The sequence below is a fragment of the Sparus aurata genome, chromosome 6 (assembly GCF_900880675.1).
Source record: "Sparus aurata chromosome 6, fSpaAur1.1, whole genome shotgun sequence".
Lineage (NCBI taxonomy): Eukaryota > Metazoa > Chordata > Actinopteri > Spariformes > Sparidae > Sparus > Sparus aurata.
Window position 1 is genome coordinate 7129233 of NC_044192.1, and position 16716 is coordinate 7145948.

The 16716-nt window shown below is 45.1% G+C and overlaps 1 protein-coding gene and 1 long non-coding RNA gene across 3 annotated transcripts in view; one reads left to right on the top strand and one right to left on the bottom strand.

Annotated features, from left to right (window-relative positions):
• LOC115582672 (uncharacterized) overlaps positions 1 to 14878 on the bottom strand; it is a 27170-nt gene extending 12292 nt beyond the window's left edge. For both annotated transcript variants that reach the window (XR_003984209.1, XR_003984208.1), the window contains exon 1: positions 14741 to 14878. This is a non-coding gene — a long non-coding RNA (uncharacterized LOC115582672). The remainder of the gene's footprint in view (positions 1 to 14740) is intronic.
• rspo4 (R-spondin 4) overlaps positions 1 to 15740 on the top strand; it is a 38808-nt gene extending 23068 nt beyond the window's left edge. Inside the window, exon 5 of the mRNA XM_030418774.1 lies at positions 13228 to 15740. Within this exon, the coding sequence (XP_030274634.1) occupies positions 13228 to 13361 (134 nt within the window). The 3' untranslated portion in view covers positions 13362 to 15740. The remainder of the gene's footprint in view (positions 1 to 13227) is intronic.
• Positions 15741 to 16716: the final 976 nt, after the last annotated feature.

Here is a 16716-nt window from a genome sequence, read left to right on the forward strand (position 1 = left end):
TGTGCAGATAGTTGAAGAATTTATTGTCGCAAGGAGAGACAAAGTTACTTGATGAGTAATTGTAATGTGACAACTGAATTTAGTGAACTGTGACATGTTCAATTACTGCGTTGTGATTACAGAGATGTGTTACATTCAGGAGTCCCAAAGTCAATCCGAGGAAATTAGGACCATTAAAGCATATTTTTCCTGCACGGAATCCTTTCCTCAGATCTTCCTATAAACTTTTTTTTTTTCTTATTTTATGGATATCTGTGTGTCTTCAGGCCTCCAAGAACTGTAGAACAGAGGAAAATCATTACCAGTTCAACTGGCAAACGGGCGCTGCGGGGATCATGAGCCGACTTTACTTCGTTTTAACGGGTCACAAGCCGAAAAAACAAAAACACCGCCGTAACACACCCAAAGCGACTCATCCACCGCTGCTGCTGCTGCTGCACCTGCCTGATGATTCTGGAGTGCACTGGACTAAAATGCCTCCTTCTGAGTATTAACAGCTTCCATTACAGCTGGTAGCCACAGACTGATGACCTGCCGGCTGCAACAGCATGTTTGGCCGTGTGACAGGACATTAAACGTGACGCAGGGAGACAAAACTACACTCTCAGACGACACCATAGAGCGGAATCAACTCCTGAACCGCGTTAAAAACGATTCAGAAAATCATCGTACTCACTTAAAGGACAGCAGAATCGGGACTATTTTTATATTAAATGAGTGGTTCCATTTGTTGTTATGGCCTTCTACAGTGAGCCGTCGCTGTCATCGTGCATACATCCTCGCTGATTTGTTTACGTGAGCGTTGCCACAGCTGGAAATACAAGAGACGCATTTTTTTTTTCTCTCTCTCTCTGTGATGCTAACAAGCGACACTCCCTGGAGCAGCTCCATTACAGACGAACACAGACCATGTGTGACTTTATCGGGGGTATTTGTGGAGGGACACAGTGATAATATCCAGATCTTTTTTTTTTTTTTTGGTGGGGGGGGGGGGGATATGAGCTCATTTTCTGGTCTGGCACTCACAGAAACACAACAAGAATCTGCTCGTTTAGGCGTAAAAGGACAAACTAAAGCAGCGGCCCGGGGCGTCCCGGTGGTGCATACGTGACTTCAACCGCCGTGACCGCTGTGTCGAGTTCAAATCTGACGGAGCGCTCCTTTTAATGTCATTACCCCCAAATGATCTATCCCTCTATACTGTCAAATAAAGCCAACATGTGAAACTAATCAGCTTTAAAAAGCATAATTCTCTTCGTACTCATCGTGCAGTCGAATGTAGGATTAATGCAGAAGGGGGAATGTCTCTGTTCTTTAGTGGATCCTCATTAGCTTCCACAAAGTGGTTTGAATACCTTTCCACATGACAGTTTGCATCAATACCAGAAGACTCCAGCCTCCGCCGTTAGCCAGGAGAGTCGTTTATGGATCTCCCGCACGCTACTTCAGAACACTTTGTGCTCTGTTCGTACAATATGAAGTTCCTTTTGGATATTTTTTTCATCCACACTTGACCAGATTGAATGGGAACAAGTGACCTAACCGCATCAATCATGACCGAAGATGGAACATAATGAAAAGTGTCTCCTTGAAAGGGCAAAGTCATTTACCGGTCCGTCTACAGACGGGCCGAGCACAGCGGCGTCAGCGAGAGCATTCCTACCACCAAATACATTCACTTGGTAACTTACAGTGGGCTCTCAAGCAAAGAAACTTTAAAGTATTATGCTGATGTTTCAAAGCTCTCTCATGAGAACTGCTGTACATCCCCGGCACAGTATTTCACTTCTGGGAAGATTAACCTCGCGTGAAACTGGGCTGACGCTGCAGAAGAAAGGCACAAATATGTATTTAAATTGGTGCTACATGATCAGAGAAAACAGAGATAAAGTCCCGTGGTTGCTCAAAGTAGTAAGCCACGACAACCAGGATGCACAGCGCTGCACCGGACCGATAAACACTCCCGCTGATCCCTTAATTCATGCAGGTGCTTTAGACAAATACGCGCTTTTATCCAAGTTCTCCAGACGCGCTTTCAAAAGTTGAAACTCAAAGTGTGCAGGCTTTGGGGGAGCGACGAGGCACGTCCAGTGACAGCTCAATATGTCTGTCACGTTCACTGAGAACTAAGGAAAAATCATTCTTTATTATGTGAGAGTGGATTACAGCGCAGGGAGCGATCGTCGATCCGCCGACCGGTCGGAGAAATCCCGTCTGACAGAGAGGGAGTTACTGTAGATGACATCGCCTCGGACACTTTAACATGCAGTCTGTGCGGAGGAGAAACTCAGCGGCCTTCTCGTCCAGCTGCACATGGATCTGAGCGGAGCTCACACTGTAACACAACACAGGCGGCCAGCTAAAGTACATTTTCCCCGAGTATCATGTGCATTAAGTTAACGCACAGCGGCCCCGGTGCAGACGCAGCCTCGGGGGCGACTTAAACCCTGAACAACAGGTATTCATTAGAGAACAAGGAGCCCGCCGCACACATCCATCTCTTTTTTTTCTACAGTTTCACTCCTCGCACGTCCGTAATGTATTTTCGAGGCCAAAGTGAAAGACTGTAATGAGATTTTCCCTCTCGACTCCTCTCTGTGTTGTGTGCAGGGATGTCTGTTTCTTGGTGGATTCCAGCGATTCCATGAGGTTTTGGTGTTGGTGTGACTGATTCGATTTGGCTGGACTCAGTCCATTTCAGTGAACTTCTATAAAGCTTTTATCGGATCATCTAGAATGTCGAGATCGAGTGCGTTCCGCGGGTCGTGCTTGTATTCACTTTTCAGAAGTTTCTGAGTGTTCAAAGATGCCCCGTTGTTCTGCTTCGATGCGTATTCTACGACTCGCAGGCCTCGGAGAATCATTCTGCACGACACCGTCTTCGGCTGTTGTCTGCGTGCACGAGGCACCACGATGTCCACACGAACCAGGGATTTCATAAAATGCCGCTTTTCTATGCATCTGTTAACAGACCTTTTTGAAAAGTCCTTCCACCGTGAAGATATCCAGAAACTCAATTTTTAGTGTTTACGTCTTGACGGGCAGAAACGGAGAAAAGACGACGCAGACGCCAACATTCATCTGTCTTATTTGCTAAATGTGATTATGTGGAGTATAAGAGTTTTGGGAATGGATGTTATATTGTCAGTTTTTAGAGAGACACAAATGGAGATTGAAAACGCAAAATAGATGCAAAAATTGGCTGCTAACTGTTTTAAATTAATAGAAAAATAGCTTTTAACAGGAGGATTCTGTGAAGAGCTGTCACGTTTCACTTTGCGATCATTTACGTCCCTTTTTTAGGAAAAATGATCTGTTGTCTTTGTACTGACATCTGTAACATATATGAAAGAAAGTAAAAGTAAACTAGTAAGTAAGTAAAGTGGAAGGAAAAGTCAAAATAATTCATAGTATTTTCTGAACCTGTGCGGCAACGTTTGTCTGGCCGGAGATCGTTTTAGTTAAAAACTCTGTTTTTCAAGAGTACCGGTGTGCATGTGGCCTGAGAGTTGAAGCTGAATAGTGAATGTTGAGAAGACCTCATTAAGACATATATGACTGCACCTGCTGTGGTGCTTTAAAGGGATATTCCGGTGTAAGTTTAATCCATGGTCTAACACACCGTGAAACTGTGTTAGACTCCCTCTCGAGAGATCAAGTTAGCAGACCGCTAATTTACGGAGTTTTATCAACCTCAGAAACGACCGCGCGACAACAATACACTGCAGTAAATGGATCCAAATATAAACCGCCACCAAAAAGCCACAAATAATGCTCAGAACAGCACCAAACTTCAGCAACAGTACAAATAGGGTCTCAGCACATAGTCCGGGGCATTTAAACTCTGCTAGCTTAGCTGGATTTCTACTTGGAAGCTAAAAACAGATTTCAACTCTCCTCCATCAGCTTCCCGACGCAACGATTACCGAGTGCGGTTAGAAATGCTCAATTCCGTTCTTTTCCCTGTCCGCTCTCGATAATAACTGTTATAAACTGGCAGGTAAGACACATGTGAACTTTGATTGCTTTTCCATGGAGTCATAATCATACATTTTCATCCATGAGCCGCGGAACTCTACTGCACTCGGTTGCAGCTCCGCCGTTGTGTGCGTGAGCTGAGTCGTGTGTTAATGTCGTATTCCCGTTCTCTACAGCGTCCTGCAGTCGAAACGAACGATAACGACGCAGCTGCGCTTCATCGGGATGTTTTCCAATATCGACAGATTTACGATATCGCAGAATAACATCTGAATTATCAAAACGTTCTGCTCTTCGTATCTATTAAACACAAAGCTGAATAAGTAATTTTGTCAGTCATAATTTCAGCCACATGCTCCAGAACCACATCAGCTCTCTGTTCTTATAGATCGGACCACCCGGGCCTGAACTCCTCTCCTCTGATGAGATGCGAGGGGGGAGGGAGATACGATCACACACAGCACGATATGAAACACCCCTCATCTGAGGGGATTGACTGCAGGTTAGGGTCCAGATAAGATATCAGGCGTTCAGCTGGAACAGAAGGAGCTGTTACGTCACGCGGCCCAGATATTTCCAGTCTGGATTCAAACCTGGAAAAGTAGTTAGTGTAGTCGCTCAGCTGCTCTGCTGGGTTGTGTATTCGCTCGCGTTTGTGTGTGAAGCCACAGTCGGTTACAGTGTTCCCAGGATGTGTGTGTGTGTGTGTGTGTGTGTTGGCTGATACCTTCATGTGGATTTATCGTCCGTTATGCTGATGTACTGTGCTGTTTCTCCCGCCGCAGCATGTGCTCCCGACCGTACAGCGTTGTGTAAAGAGTCAGCGAGGAGTCAGGAGGATAATACCGGCATGTTTTTAGTGAACTAGCCCTTTTACGTAAACATAATAAAATAAATCTGAATTCGATTCGCCTGCTTTCACTGGAGCTTTTGAGGCCTCCTCGCGGAAACTCTTTGGAGAATTTTTCCCAACATGCGAGCGTTCATATTCCAGCGCCGCGGTGCCAGACCTGACGAGGAAGTCGTTACTCATCATCCATCATCATTCTGTGCTGATTCATTCCTGCAGTTTTCAACCTGAAGAATTCAACTGATTAAGCTTCACTTCCCTTTTTTGGTTGTTTGTGCTCTCACTGTAACTCAACTTACTTCACCTGTGTCTCTTATTTTGTATCGGTGACTCCCAAAACAATATGACAGTCGCTACAGCGGACCAGACCTGTGTCATGTAGTCGCACCCTGGTTAGGTTTGGGTGCTGAAGCTACTTGGTTTGGGTTTAGAACACATCATGTTTTGGGTTTAAGTAATTAAATGTGGTTATGTCGTGTACGTGATGACGTAGCTTCACTATGTTACGTTAAAATAACTCCTGGCTGACCGTCCTGTTTGTTCGACCCGACCTCTATATGATGTTTTGTTGCTCTTCATACTTCTTCCACTCACTTCCTGCTTCGCCGCCGTAATAATTACAGCAGCATCTAGAGGTCGCACCCTGACAAGAAACGTGAATATCTTGTCCTCGCGGTCGACCTGTGTGGTGGTTTTCCTCCCGCTCGACACAGCCACAGCTGAGCAGTTTGAAGCCGTGGCTGAACATTCGTGACACTTCGTCACCTCGTCTCTTCTTTCCAATCTCGAGTATTTCTTTTTTTCCTTCCTCCTGTGCAGCAAGTGCAGATTTCTCCGAAGACACCATGTGCGATTGAGGGTGAGAGGCTGCGGACACACTGGACACAGAAACGGAGATCCGTGTGGTTACGAGAGGAATGAATGAAACTGATGCACCACTTTGCCTCCAGTGCTGCTGTTTTCTGTTTAAATCATGGCAGCTATCGTTGGGAAACTCATAGAGCTCTGGATAAACAGCTGCAGCCAAAAAACTGTAAACTTTAACGCTGGACAACACGGGGAAGTCACCGAATCACATCAGGACGTACACTTCACTTCTCTCGCCGTGACACGACGACACATCAAATGTTCCCCGAGGAGATTCTCTTCATTGTAAAGCTAAAACAAAAACAACCAAAAGCTGCCCACAATTTGGAATTTTATGTCTTCAGTGTGAAGCCGAGAGTGTTTTCTGTTAGTGCGTCCAGGTCTGTAGTACACATGGAGACACATGTGAGAGTTTTGGCGTCTGCTTTCAGTGTTTAACAGTAAGTTGACCATCAGGACAATCCTCCATCCATGAAGAGTTTCTGATGTGGTCGCACATTCACTGCTCGGGTTCGAGAGCATGAATGGAATTCAATAGGACCGCCACAAGGATGACATTTACCCCTGTGTGTGTGTGTGTGTGTGTGTGTGTGTGTGTGTGTGTGTGTGTGTGTGTACATGCAGGATGAGTGAGTATACATTTGTGAGCCTGCGGTCAGGATGCTATGTGATGAGCTCGGCAGTCTTCCAGCGCACCGCTTGATTCAGTTAAGATGGCGGAGGGATGGTTCGCTGTCGTGACACACCAGCTCCAACCATCTGGTTCACTGTCTCCACTCCTGTGTGTGTGTGTGTGTGTGTGTGTGTGTGTGTGTGTCTGCTGCATGTAAAGGTCTCGTATCTTTTTGGCAAACAGGTTCGTTTGGACTCTGAATCAGGTTTTACGGCGCTCACGTCAGAGGTGAGACGTGAGCGGCGTTACGGTTACAGTAATATATTTATTTAAGCGGTTACGACTGAAGTGAGCCGTTTATGTTGTTTTTTTAAGAACCCGTCAACACCAACATGCCCGTATTAATATAGACAATGCATGTGTTTCATATAACCGAGTCTATAAGTTCTTTGTTGAGCCGGATTTCGTAGCCTAATCCTCCGAACGCGCTCATGTACGGTCTTGATTCGCGCCATGCGTTCGTTGTTCTGTGGACTAAAATTAAAAGAGATTTCTGTCTTGTCATTACAGTCTATTGTGTTTCATACGACGAAGCCTACAATTACAAATATTTATTCCGAGGCAGGGCAGGTTTATTCGTCCAGCACAATTAATCAGACACAAGGCAACTCAAAGGGGGCATAAACATGACATTAAAATACATTAAAAACAAGTTAAGAAATTGGAAAGTGAGCTAAAATAGAAGATATTTAAAAAAAAAGACTGGAAAATAAAAGTCACAGTCGCCTGCTCATCCCAGAGTCCAAGGACGTTCGTTTATCAAAAAGATCTCAACTATTTTATTATTTTACATCGGTTATTTGGGCATTTTGTTGAAAGAAAGTAAAAATGACTATAATGATGTTTTACTCTACACAGTCAGTCATACTGTAATGTACAGGGTTCGTACGGGTGCTTGAAATCCTTGAAAGTGCTTGAATTTCAATGTTGTGTTTTCAAGGTCTGAAAAGTGCTTGGATTTTAGTTTAAGTGCTTGAAAGTGCTTGACATTATAACTGTGTCTTTCACAAAATTGGGATCAGACTGGATAATTAATTTCTGAAGTTTTTGCTATTATAAAATATAATTTTAGATGTTTACAGCATGATACAATGTACATAACTGTGATAAAAAATGAAGAAAAAAAATCACAAGTATATATATTCCCTTAGATACGTATTTCACCCCAGCAATAAGGTGCTGGAAAATCTTAAAAATGACCCTTAAAAGTGCTTGAAAAGTGCTTGAATTTGACCTTGAAAAAAGTGTACGAACCCTGAATGTAATATCTTACTTTAAAATGAAGATAAATAATATAAAACTATTGAAAGGCTTCAGACTTTTCCTCCAGAGCAAAATAATGTATTTTCACTTCAATCACTGATTAATATCAAAGTATTAAAGTGAATTCGATAAGGATATTCTCTAACGTGCCGCTCTTCAGAGACTCCAACGAGCAGCCTTGTCTCATTACATTAAAATGAGGCTTTAATGTACTTTTTTTTTCCCCGACATGAAGAGTTCTCAGAGCCTGTTTGAGCCTCGCGTCTCGGCACATCAGGCTCCACGATCTCCCAGCAGCAGCAGGAGCCCGATTCAGAAAACCACCTCGGGTCAGACGACTTCAGACATGAGAGAGAAGGGAGACTTAGAACGGTTAAAGAGATCTGAGATAAACGAAGCAGCGAGCCTCTGAAGGGCTTCGGCTAACACACAGTAAGACCGTAAAGAGAGAGGCCGGTGAGGAGAGGCCGGCACAGAGGGGCTGAAGCGAGGAGGGCCAGCGTGAGACCGGGAGGTGAAGACGGGCTGAGATCTACAGGAGCTGCAGTCGTCAACGCGTCCGATGATCACGCAGAAGGACTTAAATGTCACAGCCGATTGTTGCGGTTGGCAAGTCGACAAAAGTCGCCGTCGCTGCGGGTGTGTTGCTGTCAGCAAACACAGCGAGTTGTTGTTCTTTTACAGCTAAATGTCAAGAAAAGCTGCAAATACACTCAAACCCAAAGGAAACATGTCCGTGAATGACCAATGAGCAGAGACCATCAGACGGACGGAGACGTGCGAGCAGGTGACTCAAGTCAACTTGACTTGACCGGACGTGAATGACTGGAGACTCGACTTTGACTCGACAAAGTTAAAGGTCTTATTATGAACTTAAATAAAACTTCTACAGAGCTTGTAGGAAGGTGCAGCATGAAAGTATGTCTTTTCTTTAAAATCACTATTATGTTTGTGAATCAAGGATTTAAAAACGTGTGTCAGGTCCAGAACTATTTCTGACAGTCGCTCACAAGGTTTCAGTCACATCAGCAGTCTTGATATTGACCAGTTTGTGGACATTTTTGTACATTTGTACAGTTTACACCCAGCACGCTGCAACTGCCCTAATGTTAGCCAGCTAGCGTTAGCATCAGCAACTTTAGCCAGTGCACAAACCGGCAACGACTTGCATCAGAGGTGTGGTGACGTGGAAGTAGTTGAAGACGGGAGACGATCAATAACACCTTGAAAGACTTATTTGTTAAATGCACAGTCGGGGTTGCAATACAAAATCAATTCACTGTAAAACTTTTTGACCAGGTTGGATAAATTAATCAATGATATCATGAGTAGAAAGCTGCTTGTACCTCGTCTTTTTTCCTTCACAAAGACTGGATCCTGCAGGTGAGACTGCAGTATCTCGCGGGCGGGGGATGTGGACTTTGGACCGGCTGAGATTCAGACTCAGGTCACATGTCTGTGAATGTAGACGTTTCTGCTCTTACGGTACGAACATATTCGGTAAAAGCAAACATACAGACGGAGAAAAAAATGCGGAGAGGCATTTCAGGACAGCCTGTCTTAATTCTTAATCATCAGCACAGAGGCCAGAATCAGAGCCGTTGTGACAGCATCACTAATGAAGGACAGATTACAGGAATGTAGGGACGGCAGAGGAGAGGAGGGGGAGAAGGAAGAGCGTCGCAGCCGGGAGGAAGGAGGGAGGACGAGATTTGAAGACGAGGATGAGGAGAAGAGACAGGAGGGGGATTCGGAAGAGGAGCCAATCTGCGACGACGAGGCCTCCCGCTAATGAAGGGCAGATGGCGGCGTCGTGGGCATTGTGGCGCGGCACCGCAGCCTTCCTGTAACTGAGGGGGAGAGGAGAGGAGGTCTGATGTAAACACGGAGCCGAGCCCCTCCTCTCATCTCTGACACGAGAGATAAACAAGCAAATATTATTCAAAGCAACGTGTGAGAAGCGATCTGCGCAACGACCTCCAGTGTGGAGTTAAGTTCTCACCGACGACGCCGCCGGCTACCGTGTCATGAGAGCAGCTGGACTGAGAGGGGTTCTGTGTTGGTTTGTGGGTGGTGCTGTACACCACCGTACCGCGGAGCCGCCCGTGGACACGAGCTGACGTGCACGACAGAATAAAAGCAGCGTCTCGGTTATTACGCGCGCACGGCGTCCAAATGTTTTGGATGGAACGGGACGAGGAGAGGGCCAGCAGAGAGGAGGCCAACGTAAATCTCTCATTCAAGCTTTCATTGGATCATTTGTTATTCATTGTGCTCGTTAAACACAGCAGGAAACTTCTCATCATGAGGTCCATGTGGGAGCAGAGAGTGAGGTCACACTGGATGGAAACTCTCTGTAACATTTTGGATTGTTGTTCTGACGTTCAGACTTTTAAGCGACAGCGCTGTTGATGATGAATGCAACGAATGTTACGTTTGTCAAATGAAGAGCTTTCGTCGACCAACCGCGTGAGAGCAGAACTAATGAGATCTTGTTCGGGAGGAGATCGGAGGGGGGGACAGGCGGTCGGGCGAAAAAGGGCGAGTGGGACGCGGGACAGTTTGAGACTCTGCTGTTTGACGACGCCGGATGTCGGAGATCGAGGTTCAAAAAGCGGCAGAGAATGTCCAAAACAGTGTCTGCAACTTCCTGTCCAACTTCCTGTCCAGTCGGCTGTCCCCTCTCTCCTCTCTACGTCACCACACCTTTATTTTCTTTTCTTCAAGTGTTTTTGTTTTGCGTCACCATCAGCCGTCACCGTCAGGAGGATCCTGCTCTCTGCGTGTCCGGGAGCAGACAGGACCGCCTCCGGGACCAGTGCCCCCGTAACTCTGAGTCTGGACCCCCCTGTGGCCCCCCTGACAGGGAGTCTGCATCAATAATACAATGACAGATTTCTTGCAATGATTTTGTTTTGAAGGGAAAGGCTGAAATAAAGTGTCTCAGCAGTTTACTACCCAATCAAAATTGCTGAAATTGTAAACACTGCTTTGTCTGAATGAGGGATTTATCTTTTTTTCCCGGGTTGTATGTGCCCCCTAACAAAAAAGCCGGCCCCGACCTGGCCCCCCTATTAAAACTGGTCTAGAACCGCCACTGACCGCCTCTTTATGGAGTCCTCTGTCCTGATTGGAGAAAAGTGAGCGGGGACACCAGAAAATGTCTTACTGAACAAACACACTGGAATACAGAACCATTATAATACATACCTTAATAAGAAAATAACACCCACCGCAGCTTTCAGACGTGAAAGAAGCTGAAACGTAGATAACACACACACGATCAGCCACAATATTTAAAGTAAAGATGATTGATCATCTTGTGACAGCGCAGAGATCTGCTGGAAAACAATCTGGAGGATTTGGAGAACGCAGAACATTTCACTGTAACAAGATGACCGATGCGTCGCTTCTCCCGTCGTTGGCTGATCGGTGTTTCTCTTCGCACTCTGCAGTCGAACCAGAAAAAGGTGATTTCTGGACTCTAGTTAGAAGTCTGAGTTCGGCCTCTTTTCTTCTTTCTTTCCCGCCTGCTTTTGTTTTTTGCTCTCTGATGTCCAACCAGCCTCTAAATCAGCCTCAGCGCTGTATATTACTGAGAATGATTCCACTTTTAAAGCCAAAAAATACTGACGCTCCACATCAAAACCACATTTTCTATCTAAGTTAAACTCTGCTTTAACAGCACCAGACAGCTATATGAGATATATAGATAATAACCTGATATGTCATGACGTTTTCTGAGATATCGGAACATTTATTCACTGAAGTTCGGGTCCAAAGTGCTCGGGCTTTTCTGACGACATAAATTCTGATGCATCCGTGTGTTCACACACATCACATCTCTGCTGAAGACACTTTAAAAGCTTTTTTTTTTTTTTCTTTTTTCTGTTTCTGTACACTTGTGGCCAAAATTCCCCAGAAAGCGGCAATAGATCACCGCGAATACTTCACTGACAGTCGTCAGATCTGGACACAGCAACTGATCCAGAACCGTCGGTCCAGCGCTCCACATAGCACTTCACAGTAATTATCCTGGACCAGAATCTGAGGCTCGGACACCTGAACAACATTTACGGCGCGTGAAGAATGTTTTCAGTCGCCGTATGCAAACGTACGTACGTAAGGTGCGGGCCAGCTGTCTGTCGGCCTCCGGTTCTGGTTCTTTTAGAGCAATTCAAGACAATTTTATGAGACTTTAGGGGCTTCAGTGAGATGGACCTACATTCAGACTGCGTTCAAAATCTCAAGACGTCGGCGTTTATCGTGTCTTTTGACATTTATCACGTCTCGCTTGATTATCAGGTCAGAATACTTTTCTTTATATATATTTAAGTAGATTTTGCTGACGCTACGTTATTTTACTTCAAGACAGCGTTGATATGACATACAGATATTCAATATACCTGATTTATAATAATAGATTGCAAATAATAAAGGGCCTCACAGGTGTGGTTAATGCACCTTAATGCTGACAGCCGCCTGCCACAAACGTAACAAAACGAAAGAAGACGACAACCTGTAACACACAGAGGGTCGATATATCGCGATAATACCGTTATCATGACTTCTTTTGGCCACCATAATTGTGTAGTGAAAGTCTGACATTGTGACAGCTCCACCTCAAGATGTTCTCAACAGTGTTAGAATCAGAGAGAGCTGGCTGAAGGTTACGCTGTTTGGTCCCACGTCGCTAAAACGTCCCAGAGAGAGTCTGAAAATTAGACTTTAAAATGTTACCTCCCTGAACATTTAAGCCAGAGTAGTATCAGACACATTTTCATCAGCAATTCTGGATGTTTAATGTGCGTTCATCCCGTGCGAAGAGAGTTTGAACGCAGGATCATTTGTGTTGCCCCTCGATGGTTTGTTCGCCCCAAACAGCTGAACCTCTGACTGAACTCAGCACTCAGCAGAGACTCTGGTTCTCTCTCTGTAATGTAACACTCATGAAGTGAAGCACATTCCCCCTGCAGCTCCGGTCAGCAGCCGACATTACAGAACATTAACACCTGACAACGGAGGTCACCGCCGCGAATCAGAGTTACTTTTAATCCAGGAAGTTATAAAGTCATCTCTGAGCTCTCGTCCCGTCCCCGATCAGAACATAATCTGAGGCGACTCCGGGTGTTGATTCCTCCAGAAGTTCTGGATCTGCATCATTTGACAAAACAACTGATGCAGATTCTAACGTGGGACTTTTCTTGGACCTTGGATCTTTTCCAGGATCTGAATCAGTTCCACCGCCGACGGCGACGCGTTTATCTTTCTATTGTGTGTAAAACATCTGCAGCGATTTTATCATTAATGAAAGAAGCAGAAACCAAAACCGATCCATTGATGGATCAAAGTGTGTCCCCCCGTCAGGCTCATTCATGTGGAAATGAAGCTGAAAGAGGGCGACAGCAGCATTTCTGTGATTAGACCGCATGTACACATGAGGTGAGCTCGTTCACCGACGACAGAACAAAGCATGCGAGTTACGCAGCTGAAACCAAACGCAGATGTGTGTCGAAAACTAAATAATAATAATCTGCCGACCGAAACACAAATATTTGTACTATTGACTGTTTTCACTTTGTTTTTCATCCGTCAGAAAGAAGAACGATTACAAAAGGAGGACTTGGAAAGAAGAGGGAGAGAAAACGACTACGGCTGCTCGCCAGCGACAACGGCGGCCACTCGCCGAACGGGACGACGGACGCCGGCGGGGAGCGCGGCGACCCCTGAGGGCGAGGCGGACGCACAGCTCACCACGACACGCGTTGGATTGTCGGTCGGCTGACGTCAGTTTTGAAATCAGAGACCAAATCTTTTTTTTTTTTTCTTTATTATTATTATTATGCTTCCAATCAGCCTGTACGACCTGAACCCGCCGTCCAACAGAACCATGTTTACTGGAAACACAAAATTAACAATTAAGTTCTGTTGGACCAGATATTATGAGCCAGAAGTTCTTCTGTTGTGACCGGTGAGTCAAAGTTCTCCGCGGTACGTTTGCCAGTCCCTTTCGCCAGGATGACGCCAGCTTTTATCCCAAACAGGAATCATTTGTTTGTAGAGCTTAACGAAGGTTTAATCAGCGGCTGTCTCTCTTACGTTTGGTGACGGAACGTCTCGCGGTCAGAATCTCGATCAGCGTCACCAGAAGTTCAGATGCAGGTGAAATTTGAGCTTTTACATCTAAAACAAGGAGGTGACAACAACAGATTCCACACACGGGGAATCAGGAATGATGAGATTAAAGGATTCCTGTGGAGTTTTCTCTCTTTAACAAAGTTTCTGTTGACGTTCAACAGACACCGTGTGCGTCTATCAGGTCCAAACAATAGAGCTGTTTTTACCTAAAAGTGGGCATGACACAAAGGAAAGTACCTGTTCTCGTCTGTTGTTTGCATCCATTCTTACTAGTTCTTCACCTTCGCCTTTTTTTGGTGCATTAACATGCTGCTGCCACCTGTTGATCAGTGGAACGTTGTAAAACCATTGCAATAAAGCACTCTAGTCTGAGGCCATGTCCACTCGTACCAAAACGATCTTTTTCACCCCGTCTTCCTCGGCATCGTTTCAAGAATATCTGCATCCAAACGGATCCATTGTAAACGACTCAACACGCTGTAGTTCATACTCCAGGTCTATAGGTGGCCCTTGAAATTCACCAAAAACAGAGAAGAAGAGACGAAGCATGTGCATAAAGCTTGCGCGCTGTATACGAACAGACAGTAGAAGGAGAAAGCCTTTCGCAGTGGATCTAAAACGATGTGGCGTATGTGGTTGTCCACAATCCTTTTTCTGCTCAGCTTAGTGGCAGAGCAGCAGAATATTTTGCCCTAGTAACACTAATAGGCTCTCAATACCTTCTGCAGCACAAACACAAGCATGTAGTCCGCCGTTGTTGTTGTTGTTATGAGACGTGGCGGGGTTAAGGGTCCACACGAGATCACAAGGGCGGCGTTTTGAAATTTTTTCACCCCGAGACCAGGTTTCAAAAAAGTGCGTTTCCAGGATCCTTTTGGATGATCAGCGAAAACGATGCAAAACATTTACACAAAAAAAAAGCGTTTCCATGTGGACGAGGGCAAAAGCTCCACAGAGAACCTTTGACTCACCAGACCTGAACATCCTGCTGGCCCCTGCTCACCTCTCTGACCCGCTGCTGGTTAAACTGCCTCAGTGTTATCGACACAATCGCCAGAATAAATGTTGGCACACAAACCACTCAGTCGGGTTTGGAAAATATCAGGTTTTGGCTTGAAATACTGGCAGCTGTCTCGGCGTCATCCCCTCCGTCCTTTGGACAAGAAGGTCGGCTCGTAAATTTGTAGTCCGAGCGAAACACGACTCGGATAAATGTTGATATGAATTACGCTCGCAAATTTAAACGTACAAGTCCAACATTTTATTCCGGTGACTCGTCGATAAATCCTCCACCTCTCCTCTCAAAAGATCGTTCGCGTGCTGCAGTCGAGGAAACGCGAAGAGGCGTTTCCTGCCAGTCGTTTCTAAATCAGACAGAATCACCCGAACTTCACCACTCATCACTCTGAAGCGAAGCATTTTCAATCCCTGGCTTTGGAATCATCTCGTCGCAATAATTACATTCAAGAAAAACAAATGTAAATACAAAAAAATAAAAACATGTTGCATGTCGAGTTTGTCTCACACACACACAGCGAAACTATAAACTTCACACTTTGAATATTTCACTGACGGATTTAATGTAAACGTGCCGTACGGAGAAAGAGACGGCGAGACGATGTGTGGATCAAATGTATTCAGCCAATCAGCAGCCTTAATAATAATAATAATAATAATAATAATAATCTGTTGTTGCACAAGTAAAAGCTGAAGGTCACCTGTCTGTTCATTGGTTAGCTCCCGTCACCTGTGTATTTATCAGCGTTTCTCCGACCCGATGGATTTTTATTCCACAACATGAATGTATGTTTCAGTAAAATGTATATTTTGATGCCGCAGGCTTCGTACAACCTTTGAACATTTACAGACTGTGTGACTTCTGCCTCCGTCGACATGCTTGAAATTGCATCTGTGTGACATTAAGATTGTGGTTTGACAGCAGAGGAGTAAAAAAACATTTTCTCCCCTCACTGATTTCTGTCTTTGTGTTTTCTTTGAGTTATTTCTGGAAGCGCCTGAACGTCACTGCAGGTTCGAGATGTTTATGTTTCTGATTGTTTCTCAGATTTTTCAAACAATTCGGAATTAAACTAAACTTAGAATGTTCCGAAAGACCACAAATTGACTGACAACGATGTCTAGAGATGAAGCTTTAGATTAACTGATGAGTGTTCTTTATTCTGTGTCAGCTGGCTTCACATTAAAGTGTTTATTTTATGAAAGAGAAGTTGGCACGCCTCGTCATGTCGACAGCGTGAGGAGGCAGTGTGACAAAAAACTGTCCGGAGATACTTGACAAAGACTTCAACATGTCGGCCTCGTCTCCAACATCACCGTATCCCAGTCCGACTGAGCTTTGTGAGACGTCCCAACACAAATCAGATCCTCACTTCTGGGGTCCTGGCAGATCCCGGACTTGGAAATTGTTCCTGGACGGTTCCACAGATGCTCGATTAGACGGGGATCCGGGGAAATCAGAGGCCGGGTCGACATCTTGAGCTCCGTGTCACCTTCCTCAGGTTCCTCGTTCCTGAGCAGTTTTTTGCGTTGAGGCCGTCACAATGATCCTTCTGGTTTCCCAGCAGGACATTACATCATAACGAGACAATCGGTCCCCGATGTGACGCTGTGATCCGACCCTCCCTGAAGTCAAACGCTCCTGAAACAAGTGACAGTGACATCTTTCTCCCCGTCACAGCACACTGTAGTAACATCAACGTGATCCAGAAGCTGTTGGCTGAAAGTAAAACTGAAAAGAGTCATTCAGCTTAAAGTGAAACTCTCGACAAAATGCAACCTAGGCTTTTTTTGTGAATGTACCCGAGTCAAACCTTTGTGTAAAAGCATAATTACGACAAAAGAGGCACTTTTAAGATTTAACGTATTTTCGTTTTCGGGGTCAAACTCATTTTCAATGGGAGTGCTACGGGCACTTTAGCGATAGCAT